Genomic DNA, 17718 nt, shown 5'->3' with positions numbered 1-17718 from the left:
ACGCTCCTCATGCCCCTGGCTCTCACCTTGAGCTTGGGCAGCCGCTTGATGGTCTTGAGCGGCCGCAGGACGCGCAGCACCCGCAGGGACTTGATGGTGTTGATGTCCTTCCCTTTGGAGCCTCTGGAAGGAGAGCCGACATGCAGGCGGCAGGCCGCACCCGGCGCCGTGCCCACGCAGCCCCCGGGCCGGGCCGCCCCGACCCCCCCCCCCCGCGTCTGTCGTGGGCCTCAGGGCAGAGGCCTGATGGGCACCACGGAGGCCTCCCCCCGAGGGGAGAAGGGCCGGGTCAGCAGCACCTGGGGCCAGGAAGCACCTGCTCTCCCAGCACTTCCATCACCCGCACGCCCGGCCCACACGGCTGCTCCCTGGCCCCTGGGAGCGGCCCTGGGAGCGAGGGGAGAGGGTAGCACAGGGGCCAGTGGGCACGGTGCCACCCCAGCTCCCGAAGCTGCTTCCTCTCCAGAGGAGGTCCCAGGACAGCCTGGCTCTCCCTGCCTGTCCTCGGTCCCATCCAACACTCCTCCCCTGACGAGTGGCGGCCGATGACAGGGAGAGGAGGAGCCGGGAGGGAGGGAAGGACAGAGAGAGAAACCAGGGAGAAGAGGAAGAGAGAGGGGAGGCCGGGCCAGCGTGGCTCAGGCCGGGCCGGCAGCCACCAGTTCAATGCCCAGTCAGGGCACTTGCCCAGGTTGTGGGCTCAATCCCCAGTGTGGGGTGTGTAGGAGGCAGCTGATCCATGATTCTCTCGTCGTTAATGTTTCTCTCCCTCTCTGAAATCAATAAAAATGTATTTTAGAAAAAGAAAGGGGGGAGAAGAGAAGAAGGGAGGGGGAGAGGGGAGGGAGGGGAGGCGAAGAGCCACAAGAGACAGTGAAGACGGCGGCTCAGATGAAGAAAGCAGCGGGAGGGGAGGAGGAGCGGAGAGCAGGCCAGGCCCCTCGGAGGGCACTGGGCTCCCGCGGGCCGCGGGGCCGGCGCTGTCCCTCTCGGGCCGCCCTGCTGCCACCCCAGAGCCAGGCAGGGGCCTCGGAGGCCATGCTCAGGGCCAAGGCCACTCCCCCTGGGGCCGCGTGGGCCGCGGCTAAGGCTCAGGGTCCGCTTCTCCCCACGCCCCGGGGACCTGCGTGTGGGGGAGCGGGGCCCCGTCTCCTTAGGGTACAGCCAGGCTAGAGCCTCCGAGTCCCGCCCCCAGGACCCCGCTGGGGCCTGTGTTTCGGAAGCAGATCAACACCCCTGAACCCAGGCTGTCCCGGCCTCCGCATGCTGCCCGCTACTCCCCTCACCCTCACCCGGACCCTCCCCAAAACAGCCTGGCAGCTCCCGCTGAGCCCGCCAGGGGGGCCCCTGGGGGGCGGGCAGGCGAGGGTCCAGCCTTGTTTCCTAGGAAGCGGATGCTCTCTCTGGAGGCTCTCCCTCAGGGGCGCCTGGCTGGGTCTCCCTGCCCCTCCCTCGCTCCCAGCTCCTCCTGACACTGGCGAGCTGCGCCCTCCTCCGTAGAGAGAGGCGGTAAGGCCCAGGAGGGAGTGGGGGTGTCGGGGGTGGGTCTGCAGGGCCAGGAGGAGGCCGAGCCTCCGGAGAACAGACGGGGCACGGGACCCCCGCCTGGTCACCGGAGCCCCTTCGGAGCCGCCCTCGGTCCCGTTCCCGGCCTCCTACACTCCCTGGGACATGTGCTCTTGACCCCCGAGGCCCGGCCCACCCAGCCCCCAGGCTCTCCCGGCCGGCGGGCACAGCCGGGGACCGGCCCCGGCAGCATGCACCCGGAGCGGGGTGAGCTGATGAGAGGTGAGCGTATGGCGCGGAGAGCATATGAGCGGTGAGCACGGTGAGCGTATGACGCGCCCGAGGGCGGCTGAGATGTGAGATGTGGGTGGTGTGGGGGGACAGGGAGAGGCATTACCCCATGAAGCTCCTACAACAGGGAGTCCGGCACCAAGGAGACAAAGAGAAGAGAGTCAGTGAGGAGGCCTGGCCGGCCAGAGGAGGGCCTGCCCGGCGCCTGCGGGTCATTCGGTCTCGGCATCTCCTGCCACCACTCGCCCTGGGACCCCGGCTCCCCCTGGCCCCACACCTGCCTCCGCTCAGCCAGGCCACCGCCAGGCTGAGCCTCACTCGCTGGAACCAGAGAAAGGAGCCTGGAACCCTGGGACGCGCCCACCAGCACCCAGCTCCGCCCGCAGGAGCCGCCACGCCCAGGAGCCTAGAGCAGAGCGGCCGGAGGCGGAGGTGGCCCCACTGAGAACCAGGGCGGTGTCAGGGACGCGCCGGCCAGAGGTCCCTCCCCCCACAGCCCGGGCTGAGCAGAGGACGGAGCTACAGCAGCCCGGAGGCCAGCGCCCCCCACACCCCACCGCGCCTCGGGGGGCTGTGGACGTGGGTACTTACGAGAAGGCAAACGCCACCAGGGCCCCACTGACCACAATGAAGTCCAGAATGTTCCACAGGTCCCGGAAGTAGGCCCCCGGGTGCAGCAGCAGTCCCAGGTCGATCATCTTCAGGGAAGCAGTGCAGTTCAGGGCGGTTACTTCAGGGAGAGGGCAGGGCAGACCCAGAGCCTCGGGGTGGGGAAGGGGCCCAGGTCACCCCCCAGCCCGACGCCCGAAGCAGGGACCCTGGTCAGGAGTGCAGGGCGCTCTCCCCGCTGACACCGCGCGGAGTCTGTAGTGAGCAACGCCCCCGAGTCCACGCGTGTGTGTGTGTGGGGGGGCACGTGTGGGTCCCCGAGGGGAGGCTGGCCCGCACCTTTATCACCATCTCGAAGGTGAAGACGCCAGTGAAGATGTAGTCCATGTACTTCAGCACCTGCCACCAGAGGGCGCTCTCAGGAGGCCAGCCCGCAGCTGGGCGTCCTGGGGCTCCAGGTGTCTCCCCCTCTCCCTCCCCCGCCCACCTGGACCTCCGGGGGGAGTGGGGACAACCCGTCAGCCAGGGCCGTGGCTGAGGGCCTGGGGAGAGGCACTGGCACGGCCCCCGCGCCCGCTCCGTCCCGCCCGGCCCGGCCGCCCCCGCCTGCCGCCCCGCACCCGGGCTCACGTTGTTGCGGGGCGAGTCGGCGCGCACGGGGTCCTCGGCGGCCAGGGCGATGCTGCTCAGCGCGATGACCACGAGGATGACCATCTCGAAGTAGCGCATGGTCACGATGGAGTGGCAGAGGCGCCGGAGCCTGGGGGGGAGAGGGGCTCAGCGGGCCCTCCCGCCGCCGCCTGCTCAGTCTCCGGCAGGAAGCGGGCCTGGAGGGCGGGGGCGGGCCCGGAGGGCGTCCCGGGGGGCTGCTGCTCTGGTGGGAGGGGCGCTGGACACGGGCCCAGGCTGAGCGGAAGCCGGTGACACGCAGCACAGCCGGGCAGCCCGGAGGTGGGAGGCCCCTCTGGGGACCTGAGGCCGAGCCAGGTGACCAGACGGAGCCCCGGCTGTCACCTCACCCGCCGGCGCCCCAGCACCCAGCGGCCGTGTGCGTGTGGGCCGGGGCGAGCGGCGGGGCGGGGGGCACTCACAGGTTGGTGGGGCTGAGGCAGAACATGGAGCTGTAGGGCACGATGGGCCGGGGGCCGCTCCGCATCGCACCGTCCGCCTCCACCTCCTTGCCCTCCGCCTGGCTCTCCAGGTCCACGGCGCCACCTGCAGGAAGGGCCGCCGGTGAGGATGTGGCACCGCCCACACCGCCCGGGTCTCACGGGGCGGCCGGTGCCCTCCTGGCTCCATGGCTGGAAAGGCGCAGTGAGAGCCAGCGCCCTGCACCGGGCTGACTGCGGGCCTGAGGACGGCCAGGCCGAGCCGCACGGGGCCCGCAGACCCCTCTCAAAACTGCTGGTCGGCTCGCGGCCTGGGGTTCTCTGTCAGGCCCCCCCAGACCGGACGGACCCAGCACCGCCCCTCGGGGAGGCGCCCACACACCAGGCTGCTGCAGGTTCCGTCGCCCACGCCTCTGCTTTCCCACCTCAGCGTGTGCACCCTCACGTCCAGCCCGTCCCGCGGGCGGGCAGCACTCCTCCCAGCTCGCCATGCCCATGGCTGGACACAGGTCACCAACGGAGGAAAAGGGACTCGCCATAACTGACACGTCACAGATCGAAAACCGAGAGTGAGCAGCGTGTGTGCGTGTGCGTGTGCGTGTGCGTGCGCGTGTGCGTGTGCGTGAGTGTGCATGTGCGCGTGTGTGCGCGTGTGCATGTGTGTGCGCGAGTGTGTGTATGTGTGTGCGTGTGTGTGAATGTGCGTGTGCGTGTGTATGTGTGCGTGTGTGCGCACGCGTGTGCACTGGATGAGCTTCCTGTCCGCGGCCCCTCAGCGGGGCTGCGGGGAGCCCAGACCCGAGCCTTGAGCTTCTGCGGAGCAAACGCTCTCGGAAGGGCCGGCCGCTCGCAGGCCTGTGGGCCGGAGTGCGGCTCCGCCAGCCCAGCCCGGCTGAGGTCTCGGTGGGAACCTCCGGGCACAGAGCAGAGGGTCCCCCAGCGGCAGCAGGGGCAGAGCCACAGCACAGCGGCCTGAGGGTTCTGAGAGGAGCAGAATAACTAAACACAAATATGCGAGGACATTTTAAAAATCTACCTTAAAAAACAGGCAATAAAGTTCCGGACAACGGACCCGGCGTGCCAGTGGCCTGGGCCCCGGAGCTGAGAACAATGGCCCCCCGGTGACCGCCACCACCGGAGGGACACAGCCGCTTCCAGGCGCCCGGCCCGTCAGCAGACAGACGCAGCGCCACCTCTGGGGGGGCCAGGGGGGCCAGGGGGGCCAGCCCTGTCTTTCCCGAGGCTGTGTGCCGACTTCCGCCCACACAGCGCTGGGGGGAGGAGGGGGGTGGCATGGGGACGAGGGACAAGACCGGAGGGACATGTAGAGGGTGCTAGGCCTGCTCACCATAGGGGAGTGGGGAGAGGGAGGAGTGGGGGAGAGGGAGGAGAGGGGGGAGAGGGGGAGAGGGAGGATAGGGAGGACAGGGGGAGTGGGGGAGTGAGGGGAGTGGGGGGAGTGAGGGAGTGGGAGGAGAGGGGGAGAGGGAGGATAGGGGGAGGGGGAGGATAGGGAGGACAGGGGGAGTGGGGGAGTGAGGGGAGTGGGGGGAGAGGGGAGAAAGGGAGCAGTGGGGGGAGTGGGGGGAGTAGGGGGAGAGGGGGAGTAGGGCGGGGGCGCAGAGTGACCACTAACAGCCGGACAGAAGTCACTGCTTCTGAGCTGCCGGAGAGGAGCGCAGTGGTGACCAGCAGATACACAAGCTGCTGCTCAGTATGGACCCGAAGGAGGAGGAGACGCACAGGAAGGTGGAGCCGTGTCACACCCACGGGGACGGAGGAAACCCAGGAGGTGAGTCATCACAGGCCTCTGAGCGGCCAGGACCGGGGACCGGCCTCGGAGGCCCGCTGCAGGCCTGGACCGGAGGCAGCTGGCAGACAGGGCGGAGGCTGGGAGCCGCCGGCGGGAGGCGCCCGGGGCCAGGCTCCCCAAAGGGCCCAGCACAGGACGCTCAGGCGAACTCCGGCCCGAGAGCTCGGCGGCTCACACTGCGACAGCCGGCTCCTCAGACGCCGTTTCCCACGCTCAGAACACAGCACGTGTTTGAGGAGGAAGAAAAGGAAGAGCCTAGAAAGGCATCAGAAACGCACGGCGACCACGGAAGACAGCCCTCTGTCTGCTCCGAGCTGCACGCCTCAGCTGTTCACAGCTCCACCGCCCGGACCGCGCAGCCGCCGGAGCTCGCACCCTCCTCCCGGCCCGGCGGCACGGCTGTTCGCAGGGCAGGGGCCGGCCGGAGACCAGTATGAAAGGCAGGGGAACGGCCGGAGACCAGTATGAAAAGGCAGGGGGACGGCCGGAGACCAGTATGAAAAGGCAGGGGGATGGCCGGAGACCAGTATGAAAAGGCAGGGGACGGCCGGAGACCAGTATGAAAAGGCAGGGGGATGGCCAGAGACCAGTATGAAAGGCAGGGGACGGCCGGAGACCAGTATGGAAAGGCAGGGGACGGCCGGAGACCAGTATGAAAAGGCAGGGGCCGGCCAGAGACCAGTAGGAAAAGGCAGGGGACGGCCGGAGACCAGTATGAAAAGGCAGGGGACGGCCGGAGACCAGTATGAAAAGGCAGGGGATGGCCGGAGGCCAGTAGGAAAGGCAGGGGACGGCCGGAGACCAGTATGGAAAGGCAGGGGACGGCCGGAGGCCAGTAGGAAAAGGCAGGGGACGGCCGGAGACCAGTAGGAAAAGGCAGGGGCCGGCCGGAGACCAGTAGGAAAAGGCAGGGGCCGGCCGGAGACCAGTAGGAAAAGGCAGGGGCCGGCCGGAGACCAGTAGGAAAAGGCAGGGGACGGCCGGAGACCAGTATGGAAAGGCAGGGGACGGCCGGAGGCCAGTAGGAAAGGCAGGGGACGGCCGGAGGCCAGTAGGAAAGGCAGGGGCCGGCCAGAGGCCAGTAGGAAAAGGCAGGGGCCGGCCGGAGGCCAGTAGGAAAAGCCGTGTCCCCAAGAGCAGAGCAAGCACGTTCCTTCCGAGCTCCCGGGACATCACAGACGCGGACCGGTGCTCAGCCAGCAGCTCTCAGTGAGTCTCCGAGAGCCGCCGCGGAGGCGGAGAGGGACTTCCCGTCCCTCCTCCCCGTCCCTCCGGCTGCACCGCTGACCACGTTCCCAGGAGCCGGCTCAACGGAGCCAACGAGCAAGTTCACGGCCGCTGCGCCGTGTGCAGAGCCGCCACAGCCACGCCGACGAGCCACCGGAGCCCCCCCGGCCGAGTCCCCAGGGATAGCGCACGCACACTGGCCAGCCGAGGACTGGACCCTCACCCTCTGAACCTCCGGCGCCTGCTGCGGCGCCTGGTGCGTCCGGGAACTCACCGCACCCTCTGCAGGACAGGGAAAGCGGGTCCGAGTGCCTGACGGCCTGATGCCACCGCTCGGACCAGCCCAGGGGCCACGGATGCAGGTCCTGCTCTGCCCCTGAGACGCTCCTGCTCCTGCTCCTTCCCAACGCCCAGTGTCTGCTGTCTGAGGACCCGTGAGTGCATGCCTGTCAGTCATTCCGGAGAAGCATCCCGACTCCTGAGCACTCAGAGGACAGCACACACGGGTCCCTACGACCACGGATTCCGGGTCACACCGGACAGTGAGGCTTCCTCGCCATTCTGGACGGCAGGCGGGGCTTCAGGGGACAGAGGCAGCTCACGACCAGACAGGGCGTGCACATGCCAACAGAACACGCCGGGACCCCAGTCAACTGGGCAGAGAGGGTCTCGTCGCCACCGCGGGCGGCGTGTTCTCCCACACACAGCTCATGTTCGCCAACCACTGTGCAGTCACGTGAGAAACCAGGGCGGTTATCAGAAACAGAAAAGGTTAATTAAGGTTCAAATCTCACAACTGAAAATGGAAAAGCAAACTTTAAAGTTCACGTGTCAAAAATTATACTCAGAGGCGGTGTGACTGTATCTACTTAGAAAACAAATAATCTACAGGAAATTACTCAGAGTAACAAGAGAGGTGGGGAACTCTGGCTGGATAAAAACCTGCTTATGTTTCTGTACAATAGGAGCCAATAACTAGAAACGTAATTTTTTAGAAAGATTATCATTTTAAAGACAGAATTCACGAAGTAGGAAGACGGATTCTGGGCAGCGAACCCGCTCCGTCCATTGTAACGGTCGATACGAACCGTTACACACCGGTCCCGGCCCACAGCACCCACAGCCGGAGCCGCCTCACACCCGCTGTGGGCTCCGGAGGCGGCGGGTGGCGATGTGGGCGCACTGGATCTAACGGGCGCACGGCCTGCGGTGCTGCTGGTGAGGAGGCTGCCCACAGGCGGAGCCTGGCAGGGGCCACGGCACAGCTCTGGCAGGTCCTGCTCACCGTGACAGGAACCTAGAACTTTTCTAAAAAGTAACAAGATACACATTTCCAGGATAAGACCAAAGAGACACAAATACAAAATCTAATAATTAAATTAATTTCCAAAATACAGAAAGAATGCGTACAACTCAACAAAAGGAAGACAAATATTCCATTAAAAACCGGGCAAAGGGCCTGAACAGACACTCTCCGCGGAGGACATACAGATACCAGGAGAAACGTGCCAGGCATGTTCACCATCACACATGGTCGGAGAGGCACAGAGAGCCACGATGAGACCGCCTCACACCGCCAGAACGGCTGCCATCCATGAGCCAACAAACAGCAGAGCAGGAGCGTGTGGAGCAGGGAGCCCTGAGCCTGCACATCAGGACTACGTTTAACCAACTGAGCTACCGGCCAGGACGGAATGAGTTTTCAAAAGGATCAGAAAGTCAAATAAAAAAGGGGGCAAGGTAATCCAAGATTTATATAACCAGAATGCCTGAAAAATAAAAATAAAACTATGTAACAGAACTAACATCTAAGTGCATAACCCCAGACATTTTTCCCGAAGTGAAATAACACCCACCAATTGATTTAACAAAAGTGCCCATGTAACTCACTAGGAAAAGGAGAGCCTTTTCCACAAACGGTGAGGGACCAGGTGGACATCCCGGGGGGCTCTCAGCCCTGGCCTAATGCATATGTGAAAGCTAATGCCCAATGTCCATTTCTAGGGAGGGGGCATACAAGTGCTTCCCCGACTCACCCCACTTAAACCAGCTAAGACAAAGACTTACCTAAGACTCACAGGCTAATAACAGAATATCAACATGTCTAGGTCTCAATAGAAAAATCACTTGTCACCTCAAGAATCAGGAAAATATCCATTTCAATGAGAAAAGACACTCAACAAACACCAAATAATACAGACCGTAATGCAAAATTCATAAATCTGCTTCAACAGACTATTAAGAACACACTTGAAAAAATACCAAAAAGAAACAGAAAACCTTAGCAAAGAATTAGAAGATATAAATAAGAACCAAATATAAATTTCATAACTGAAAAAATATGATAACTAAAATTAAAATTCAATAGGTGAATTCAATAGGTGGGCTTAACAGCAGAATGGAGCATACAGAGGAGAGAATCAGTGAACTGAGAGACAGAACAAAAGTAATTACCATTCTGAACAACAGAGAAAAGGAGACTGAAAAAAGTTAACAGAGTCTCAGAGACCTTTGTGACTATAACAAAAGATCCACCATTCATGTCAACAGAATCCTGAAAGGAAAATAGAAAGAGGAAAGAGCTGAAGACGTATTCAAAGACATAATGGATGAAATACTCCAAATTTGGCAAAAAGACATAAACCTACAAATTCAAGAATCTGAGCAAACCCCAAACAGGATAAGCCTAAAGCAACTCATGCCAACATACATCATAATCAAACTTCTGAAATATAAAGACAAAGAAACAAATCTTGAAAGCAGCGAGAGAGAAACATCTTACCTATAGGAAGAAAACAATTCGAATGACAGTAGATTTCTCATCAGAAACCATGGAGGTCACAAGGAAGAGGCACACGTTTTTTCAAGTGCTGAAAAAAAAAGAACTGTCAACCCAGAATTCTATACCCAGTAAAAATATCCTTCAGGAATGAAGGGAAAATCAAGACGTTATCAGATGAAGGAAAACTAAGAGAATCTGTCACCCACAGGCCTACACTAACAGAATGACCACGAAAGGTCCTCTCAACGGAATATAAATTATGAGAGAAGAAATATTGGAGTATCAGGAAGAAAGCAAGAAAAATAGAAGGAGTAAAAATATGAGCAAATACAATATACTTTCTTCTCTTAAGTTTTCTAAGTTTCTAGGGTGAAGCAAGTTATAACACATATTGACGTGGTTCTAAATATATTATATGTGCAGGAAATATTTACACAGTCTATATAACAAAACCTAAGCGACCATTCCGGCGGAATGACCAGAACAACTGGTCGCTATGATGCGCACTGACCACCAGGGGGCAGACGCTCGATGCAGGAGCTGCCCCTGGTGGTGAGAGCTGCTCAGCCAGAAGCCGGGCTCACGACGGTGAGTGCAGCCAAGGTGGCAGGAGCCTCTCCCCCCTCAGCGGCAGCACACGGGAGCAATGCGCCGAGCAGTAAGGAGTGGGGATCCCGGATTGCCAGAGGGATGTCTGACTGCCCATTTAGGAATGCACAAGCCATTTCAGAAGGCAACAGGCAGAGTTTATCCCAGGGTGACAGCCGCTGAGGATTTGAAAATCAATACAAACTAGTGTATGGGGGGGGGGGGGAGGGGGGGCAAAAATAGGTTTGCAGTGTTGGTATGCAAAACAACACAATAGTATTGTAAATAATAACACAAGATGAAACTGTCTCAAGGACACAGCTGTGAACCTATTCCTGCCCCCCCTGCTGACGGAGAAAAAACCATGGTCCTGTCAATCGTTACCGAGCATTACTTGACAAAACTCAACACTCATTCAACACAAAACTCCAGAAAGGGGAAACACAGCGGAGTCTGATGAAGCACATCCACAGAAGAACCTAAAATTGAAAACAGAACTGCTGCCCAGCCTCCCACAGACAGACAGACAGACGGACAGCGGGCAGAGAAGGGGTCCCCACCACAGGCCAGAGGGGGGGAGGGAAGGAAAGGCCAAAATTCGAGTCAAACAGCAGAACCCCACGTCGGAGCCCAGGGGCCCAGAGGCACCAGGGGAAACAGTCCAAACTGCACGACTTCTTTAACATGTGCTGAAACAGAGTCACCAGAGGCCACAGTCTGTGGGCTCCAGTTAAATCAGGGATCGGAGGGAAACGCACAGCCTGCAGTAACCAATAATACAAAGTAAAGAATGAAATAAACCAAGTCTGCAGAGACTAGAAAAGGAGCAACACAGTGACCCGCAGGCACAGAGGGAACCCTGCCTAATGGCATCCCCGCTCCGGCCTCCGGGCTGGGAGTGAAGAGGTAAATTAATTAATTAATTAATTAACTAATTAAAAAAAGGGGACACACACACACACACACACACAGTACAGCTGAAGAGAATTACTTTAGAAAACACATAGGACTAATAAATGAATTAAAATGCTGCTTTTTAATTAAAAATCTCCAAAAAATATATAACCACTAACTAATCAAGTAAAAAGGTGAGAACTCAGAATACACAGGATAAAAATGACAAGGGAAAAAAAGCACTGATCGAGAAGACATTTTGTTTGTTAATCCTCAAGTGAGGATATTTTTTCCTGTTGATTTTTAGAGATTGTGGAAGGGAGGGGGGGAGAGAAAAAGGGAGGGAAAAAGGGAGGAGGAGGGAAAGGAGGAAGAGGAGGAGGAAGAGGAGGGGGAGAAGGAGGAGGAGGAGGAGGAGGAGAAAGAGTGAGAGGAGAAGGAGGAAGAGGAAAAGTAGGAGGAGGAGGAGGAGGAGGAGGAGAAGGAAGAGAAGGGGGGGGAGGAGGAGGAGGAGGAAGAGTAAGAGGAGAAGGAGGAAGAGGAAAAGTAGGAGGAGGAGGAGGAGATGACAGAGACACATCATCTGGTTGCCGAATCAGGACCAGGTTCGGGGACGGGACCTGCAGCCCAGGCACACGCCCTTGTTTGACCCCCAGCCTCAGCCGGGCACGTATCAACCGCAAACACTCGATGTGTCTCTCTAACATCTGTTTCTTTCTCCCCGTCTCTTTCTCACTCTCACTCCCTTCTACTCTCTAAAAATCAATGGAAAAAATATCCTCGGGTGAGATTTAACTAAAATAATAATAATAATAATGATAGGTGACAGAACTTGCATTACAACATCTGATTTGCAGAAGTGGATTTGTGGCGATACGCAGGTAAACACTGAGCATCAGCATCTAAACATCTAACACTCAGACGCAATATGAGGAAGCTACAGGACTTATCTCACTGTAAAGCATCAGCCCTCAAATCGTACACAGCACATTAACACACAGCCCAACACCACATGGAAAAGCAGGTATGACACCCATGTGGGGTATAAGGTCGCAAAGACAGCTCAACATCAGAAAGCTCCTTACTATGGTTTTGGGTGACCTCTAGGGACAACGAAAGGCCTTCAGGAAATTAACATCTGCAGACGAATGGAGAAGGAACTGATGGGTACTGTGACATGATTTTACACACACACGCGCGCGCACACACACACACACACACACACACACACCTCTCTCAAACCCAGAACCCATATGTTACCTGGTGTAGGCAAATACCAGGCAGGTGCCCATGAGCCCCATTGCCCTGACAGTGCTGGCCATGCCATCCGGCAAAGGAAGTGACGAAAGGCATAACTCGGGGGAGGAATGGTTAGGAAGGCTACATTTGCGGAAGTGTTGGCACTACACTTAGAGAAAAACAAGAGAACCAATGCCTAAACGGATCAACAACTTGACAATCCTGAAAAGTAAGAGGATCCGAAATGAACATAAAAAACCATTAGCCTAGATTTCGGCTTCTGGCAGAAGTAATAGCAGGGACCAGAATCCCTCCCATCAGGAAAATAAAAACACCAGAAATTAAGAGAATGAAAAGACCAGCCACAAACCAGAAGATAGTATTTCCAAACCACATACCTAATAAAGGACTTGTATCCAAAATATACAAATAAATCTTATAACTCAAACAATTCCAAAACAAACCAATTTAAATAGTAGGCAAATGTGTTGACTCCTAAAACTAGAAATCAGTAATAGCAAGATACTGGGAAAGTCCCAAAATATGCCGAGATTAAACCACACATTTCTAAGTAACACATGGGCCCGATAAGAAATCTCAAGACAAACTTTTAAGTATTTTTAACGAAATAAAACTGAAAATACAACTTATCCGACTTAGCCAGGCAATGCTATGAGGAAAATGCATAGCTCTGAACGCACACATTAGAATAGAAGAACTAAAATCAATACTCTACGCTTCCACCTTAGGAAATCAGAAAAAGAAAACCAGCCCTAACTGGTTTGGCTCAGTGGATAGAGCTTCAGCCTGTGAACTGAAGGGTCCCAGGTTCGATTCCAGTCAAGAGCATGTACCTTGGTTGCGGGCACATCCCCAATAGGGGGTGTGCAGGAGGCACTGATCGATGTTTCTCTCTCATCGATGTTTCTAGCTCTCTATTCCTCTCCCTTCCTCTCTGTAAAAAAAATCAATAAAATATATTTTTAAGAAAGAAAAAGAAAAGCAAATCCAAATTGAGTAACAGAAAAAAATAAGAATTAGAGCAGAAATTAATAAAAATTGAGAGGGAATCAATAGAGATAATTGACAAAACCAAAAGCTGGTTCTTTACGAGGATCAGGAAAACCGACAAACCTCCAGATTGGCCAGCTAAGGAAAAGGAGGGCACACGCAGGTCCTATCAGAAAAGCAGCGCACTCTCTGGCGTGGCTGGGTGGTTAGAGTGTTGGACATAATACCATTTGCATCGGCACCCCCAAATGCAATCTTTAGATACAAATCTAAGACAGCTTGTGAGAGAGCTCTGTGAGAAAAACACCAAGTTCTGAACACAGAAGGCCCGTGACAGGAAGACTCAATATGGCAGGACAACGGTTCTTCCCAACTCAGTCCGTGGAGTCCATGCGGCCACGTCCCCACGCCAGGAGCCACATCATGGATACTGACAAACTGACGCCAGAGCGTCCGTGGAGGCGGAAGACAGAACAGCCCACAATCCAATAGCGGACAAAGCGGGGAGGCCGTGCTGCCCGCCCGGAGACGTCTACAAAACCAGGCGATCCGGGCGGTGTGGCGCCGGGAAGGACGCCCTGGAGCTGCTCACAGGAGCGGAAACCCCGCGCTGCACCACGGGTCCTGGCCAAGGAGCCACGGCCACAGCGGAACTAGTCTCTCCACAAACGGCGCTGACACTGGACATCCGTGCACAGGCGTGACTCCGGACACGGCTGCACTTTCACTCACATGAAGTCAGACGCTCCAGGCCCCGCTGAGGTGCACAGCCCGGCAGCTCCCGGGAGGGAATCGCGGCCTTTTTGGACGGAGCCTGAAGGCCTGCCCGGGAGAGAAACCAGAGCCAGCGAACAGGTCCTTTGAAGTGAACAGCTCCGTCTGCACGGACGAGCCCGGAGAACGAGAGACAAGCCCAGACTGCGAGAAACGTTCCCAGAGAGGTTCCGGGAACAGACTCATCCAAACGTACAGAGAATCTTAGAACTCAGCAATATGAAAGCAAACAACCTGACTAAAATATGGGTCAAAATCCTTGACAGACACACACCAAAGAGGATCCCCGATGGCAAACAGGCAAAGGAAAAGACGCCCCACACCACGTCACCCGGGGGCAACTTCCAACCATCCTGGTCCCAACGCACCCCCCCCCCGGCCTGTGTCCCCCCCCCCCCCCCCCCGAGGCCAGAACCGGACGCTGACCACACCCGACGCCGGCGCCGCCTGCTGGGGGACGTGCTCGGTGAGTAGCCACTTGGGCCTTTTCTCACAAAAGCAAACGTGTGCTGCCATCGGACCCAGCCACTGCTCTCCTGGGCGTGTACCCAAAGGATCCAAACACGTCCACACACAGTCTGTCCGCACGTGACGGCAGCTTCACTCAGGACTGTCGACATCGGCAACAGAACGCTCTCCAGGGGGCAGCAGATGGTAAAACCCTGGTCTGTCCGACAGTGGACCGTCACTTGGGGCTCAGAGAGTGAACCATTGAGACACGGAGGAGCCTTACACGCAGGGGGCTGAGGGAGAGAAGCCAGACTGACAAGGCTGCACACGAGTGACTCCAACCATGTCACATTCTGGAAAAGGTCACCTGGACTCATGGACAAGCCAGGTGGCCGCCGGGCTCGGCCCAGCTGGCCCAGGGAGCAGGGCAGGGCTGGCGGCTGGAGTCTGGGGAGACGAGTCACTAGCGCCCGTGGAGGTGAAACAGGAAGAGGAGAGGAGGCGAGGCAGCCAGAGCCCACAGACCCAGGGGAGGGCACCGAGTGGGAGTGGGTGCAGGCACGTGTTTGTGTGGACACGGCCAACACAGGCCGGCGAGTGGCAGCAGCTGGTCTGCGTCATGGGCATCACGGCGGCTCTGCTGTGGCCTCCGCTCTGGGGAGCATGCTCTGTGCCCTCGGTCTCACCCCGAGCACCCTGCACAGTGCAGGGCCTGTCCTCGTCACCTCGGTCCCTCGCGGACATGGGAGGGGGAAGGGTGGCAGCTCAGCAGGGACAGCAGGGTGTGGGAGACCGCCCCAGCACCGCCCTCCACACCCACAAGTTCTTGGCCCGGCATCTGTGGCCTGTCCTCCTGGGACAGCCCTTCAGGGCAGCCCTGGCGCCCCCTGCTGTGTCCCCAGCACCCTACTGACTTGGCTGGGGACCTGCAGGTATTTTTGGAGGCAGCACAGAGCCTGTGACAGACGCAGGAGCAGCGCTTGCCTGCGGCACCGGGAGCAAAGGGCGTGGAGGCCCTGGTGTGGCCAGCAGCGACCCCCTCTCCTGGGGGCACAGAGGCAGCTCTGTCCCCAGGCCATCGTGGGAGCAGAGAGCGCGGGACGGCATGGGGCCTGCGAAGGTGGGCCTGGCTACTGGCTTGGGAGATACTCACTGGGCACGGCCGTGGTCTCCCCGGGCGGGCCAGTCGGCACCACTGGGACGTGCACAGTGGCACTTGGCTCTGAGGGTTGGCTGCCCATCCGAGTGACGTTCCGCTGGTTATCCGCATCCTCTGGCTGCTCCTCCGCCTTCTGCACGCAGGTGCTGGGCAGCGCCCGCACCGGGCCCACACCCGCCGGCCCGCCGGCCTCCAGGTCACAGCGTGGCTCCCTGCAACCGAAGGGCCCGCAGAGTTGGAAAGGAGGAAGGTGGAGTCAAAGGACCGAGGCAGGAGGTCCCCACACACAGCGCTCCCCAGTCCTCTCCTCCCTGGAAGTGGGGAGTCACCGTGTCCCAAAGCAGCCCTGACAGCTTCCCCCAGCCTCTTCCTCCCGACACCTGCCACCTGCCATTCGCAGAGCTGCCCTCCCCGCTCGCTCCAGGTCAATGTCTTAGTCACCCCCACGGGCAGGGCCCACGGGGCCAGAAGGGGCGTGGCCCGGCGCAGAGGGCGTGGCCCTGAGCGGGGGCGTGGCCGGCAGGCCGAGGGGCCGGTGCCGCTCACTCACTGGGGCTGTGGGTCCCGCGGCTCCTTGTCCTTGTCGTCCGCCTCGCCCTCCTTCTCCACAGCCTCCTCGGGTGCGGGCGGTGCCCGGTGCCGCGCGCGGTGCCTCCGCGCCGGCTCCTCGCTGCTCTCCGCCTCCCGGGGGCCGGCCCGGGCGCCACGGTGCCGGGCTCGCCGCTCGCCCCTGGCACCGTGCGTGGCGCCGTCCTTGCCCTGGTCCGCGTGGCGGTGCCCGCGGTGGCGCCGGGGTTCCCGCTCGGCCGCCTCCTCCGGGGAGCCGCGCCGGTGGTGGCGCCGGCCGCCTTCTGGCCCCGGGCCGCGGCCGCGCTCGCCCCGGGCCTCCCGGGTCCCCGCGGCCTCCTTGCTGCGGCTGCGGTGCGGCCGTGCGCGCTCCTCCGGGGCAGCAGGCTCCGCGCTCTCAGCCTTCGGGGCGTCCGCCCGGTCCTGCTCCCCCGCCGGGGCCGGGGCCTTGTCCTTATCGCGGTGCCGGTGGTGCCTGCGCGGCGGGTCCGCGCCCTCGGCCGCCTCTCCGCCCTCGGCCGGCTCCAGGCCCTCGGGCCGCACCTTGCCCGCCGCCGGCCCCCGCGTGCCCTCGCGGCCCGGCTCCACCACAAGCGGCCGGTCCAGGTGCGTCTTCATGTCGGGGCGCAGGTGGCGCGCGGTGGCGAAGCGCAGCCGCTCCTCGGGGCCCAGCTCGCTGTACAGCGCCTCGCAGCTGGCGCGCAGGTTCTGCAGGCGGAGCTGGCTGGTCCGCTGCTCCCACACGGAGCGCGCCTTGGCGTTCTGCTGCCTGCGGGGAGAGCGTGAACACCCTTGCACCCGCTTCTCCACGGGCAGGGGAAGCACAGATGACACAGCGATGGAGGGAGGGCAGAGTGGGTGCGGGGAGCGGGAGGGGAGGGCGCAGGAGCCCTGGCAGTCGGTGCAGGAGGGCAGGTGGGGAGCCCAGGGTCAGAGAATTCACCCGGTGCCTCTGACCCATAGACCGTGGTGCACCTGCCCGGGGTGGGGGGGTATTGGGCCACTCCTGAGCAGGTGGCCATTGGCCTGAGCCCAAGAGGTGCGGGCAGTGGGAGTGACGGCGCCAGCATGAGGGGTGGAGAGGTGTCCGGACGGGGCCGCTGGCCAGGAGGCTGCATCTGGGTGGGCGGAGTGGGGGCACAGGCAGGCGGCTCTGCACACAGCAGAGCTGCTGGCGGCACCTCCCTCCGTTCCAGGATGGCACAGCCCAGCGCAGGGAGCGAGGCCTGGGGCAGTGGCCCGCTCAGGGGCAGACGGAGCCACACGCCCCTGAGGCAGTGGCTGCAGCAGGGCGCCCACCCCGCAGCTCCAGACCGGCTGCTCCCAGGAGGCACCACCTGCGTGGCCACCAATGGCCTGCTGCCTCCTGGCTCCACGGAGAGCACCCTCCCGGGACGGCCCGAGCGGCCTGTGGTTCCAGCTCAGCCCTGGCTGGACGGGCTGCCATGCCCGGGCTCCGCAGCCCCCGGCACAGGAGGCCTCCGCAGGCCGCTGTCTGCTGAGTAAACCCCACGAGGCAGCCCAGCCACGTGGCCCACAGGCCTCTGAGCTCAGTCCCGCTCCTCCTGCCCCGAGGTGGCCTGGCCACGCTGGTGGAGGCCCCAGCAGCCTGAGACCGAGGGGGACGGGTGTCCATCAGCAGCCACACTGGGCTCGGCTCCTCTCCCAGCCACCTGGGGTCAGGCTGTCCCACTGCCCC

At 60.3% G+C, this 17718-nt stretch overlaps 1 protein-coding gene across 1 annotated transcript in view; it reads right to left on the bottom strand.

Moving 5' to 3' along the window:
• CACNA1B (calcium voltage-gated channel subunit alpha1 B) overlaps nt 1-17718 on the bottom strand; it is an 86265-nt gene that overhangs the window by 24340 nt on the left and 44207 nt on the right. The window contains 7 exon segments of the mRNA XM_084899916.1: nt 27-123; nt 2389-2495; nt 2746-2805; nt 3037-3166; nt 3498-3621; nt 15447-15664; nt 16003-16788. Of these exon segments, the coding sequence (XP_084756042.1) occupies nt 27-123; nt 2389-2495; nt 2746-2805; nt 3037-3166; nt 3498-3621; nt 15447-15664; nt 16003-16788 (1522 nt within the window).

Source organism: Pipistrellus hanaki (genome assembly GCF_964339955.1).
Source record: "Pipistrellus hanaki genome assembly, chromosome: 11".
Taxonomy (NCBI): domain Eukaryota; kingdom Metazoa; phylum Chordata; class Mammalia; order Chiroptera; family Vespertilionidae; genus Pipistrellus; species Pipistrellus hanaki.
The sequence above is the reverse complement of the archived record's forward strand: the minus strand, read 5'-3'. Positions and strand labels throughout refer to the sequence as shown.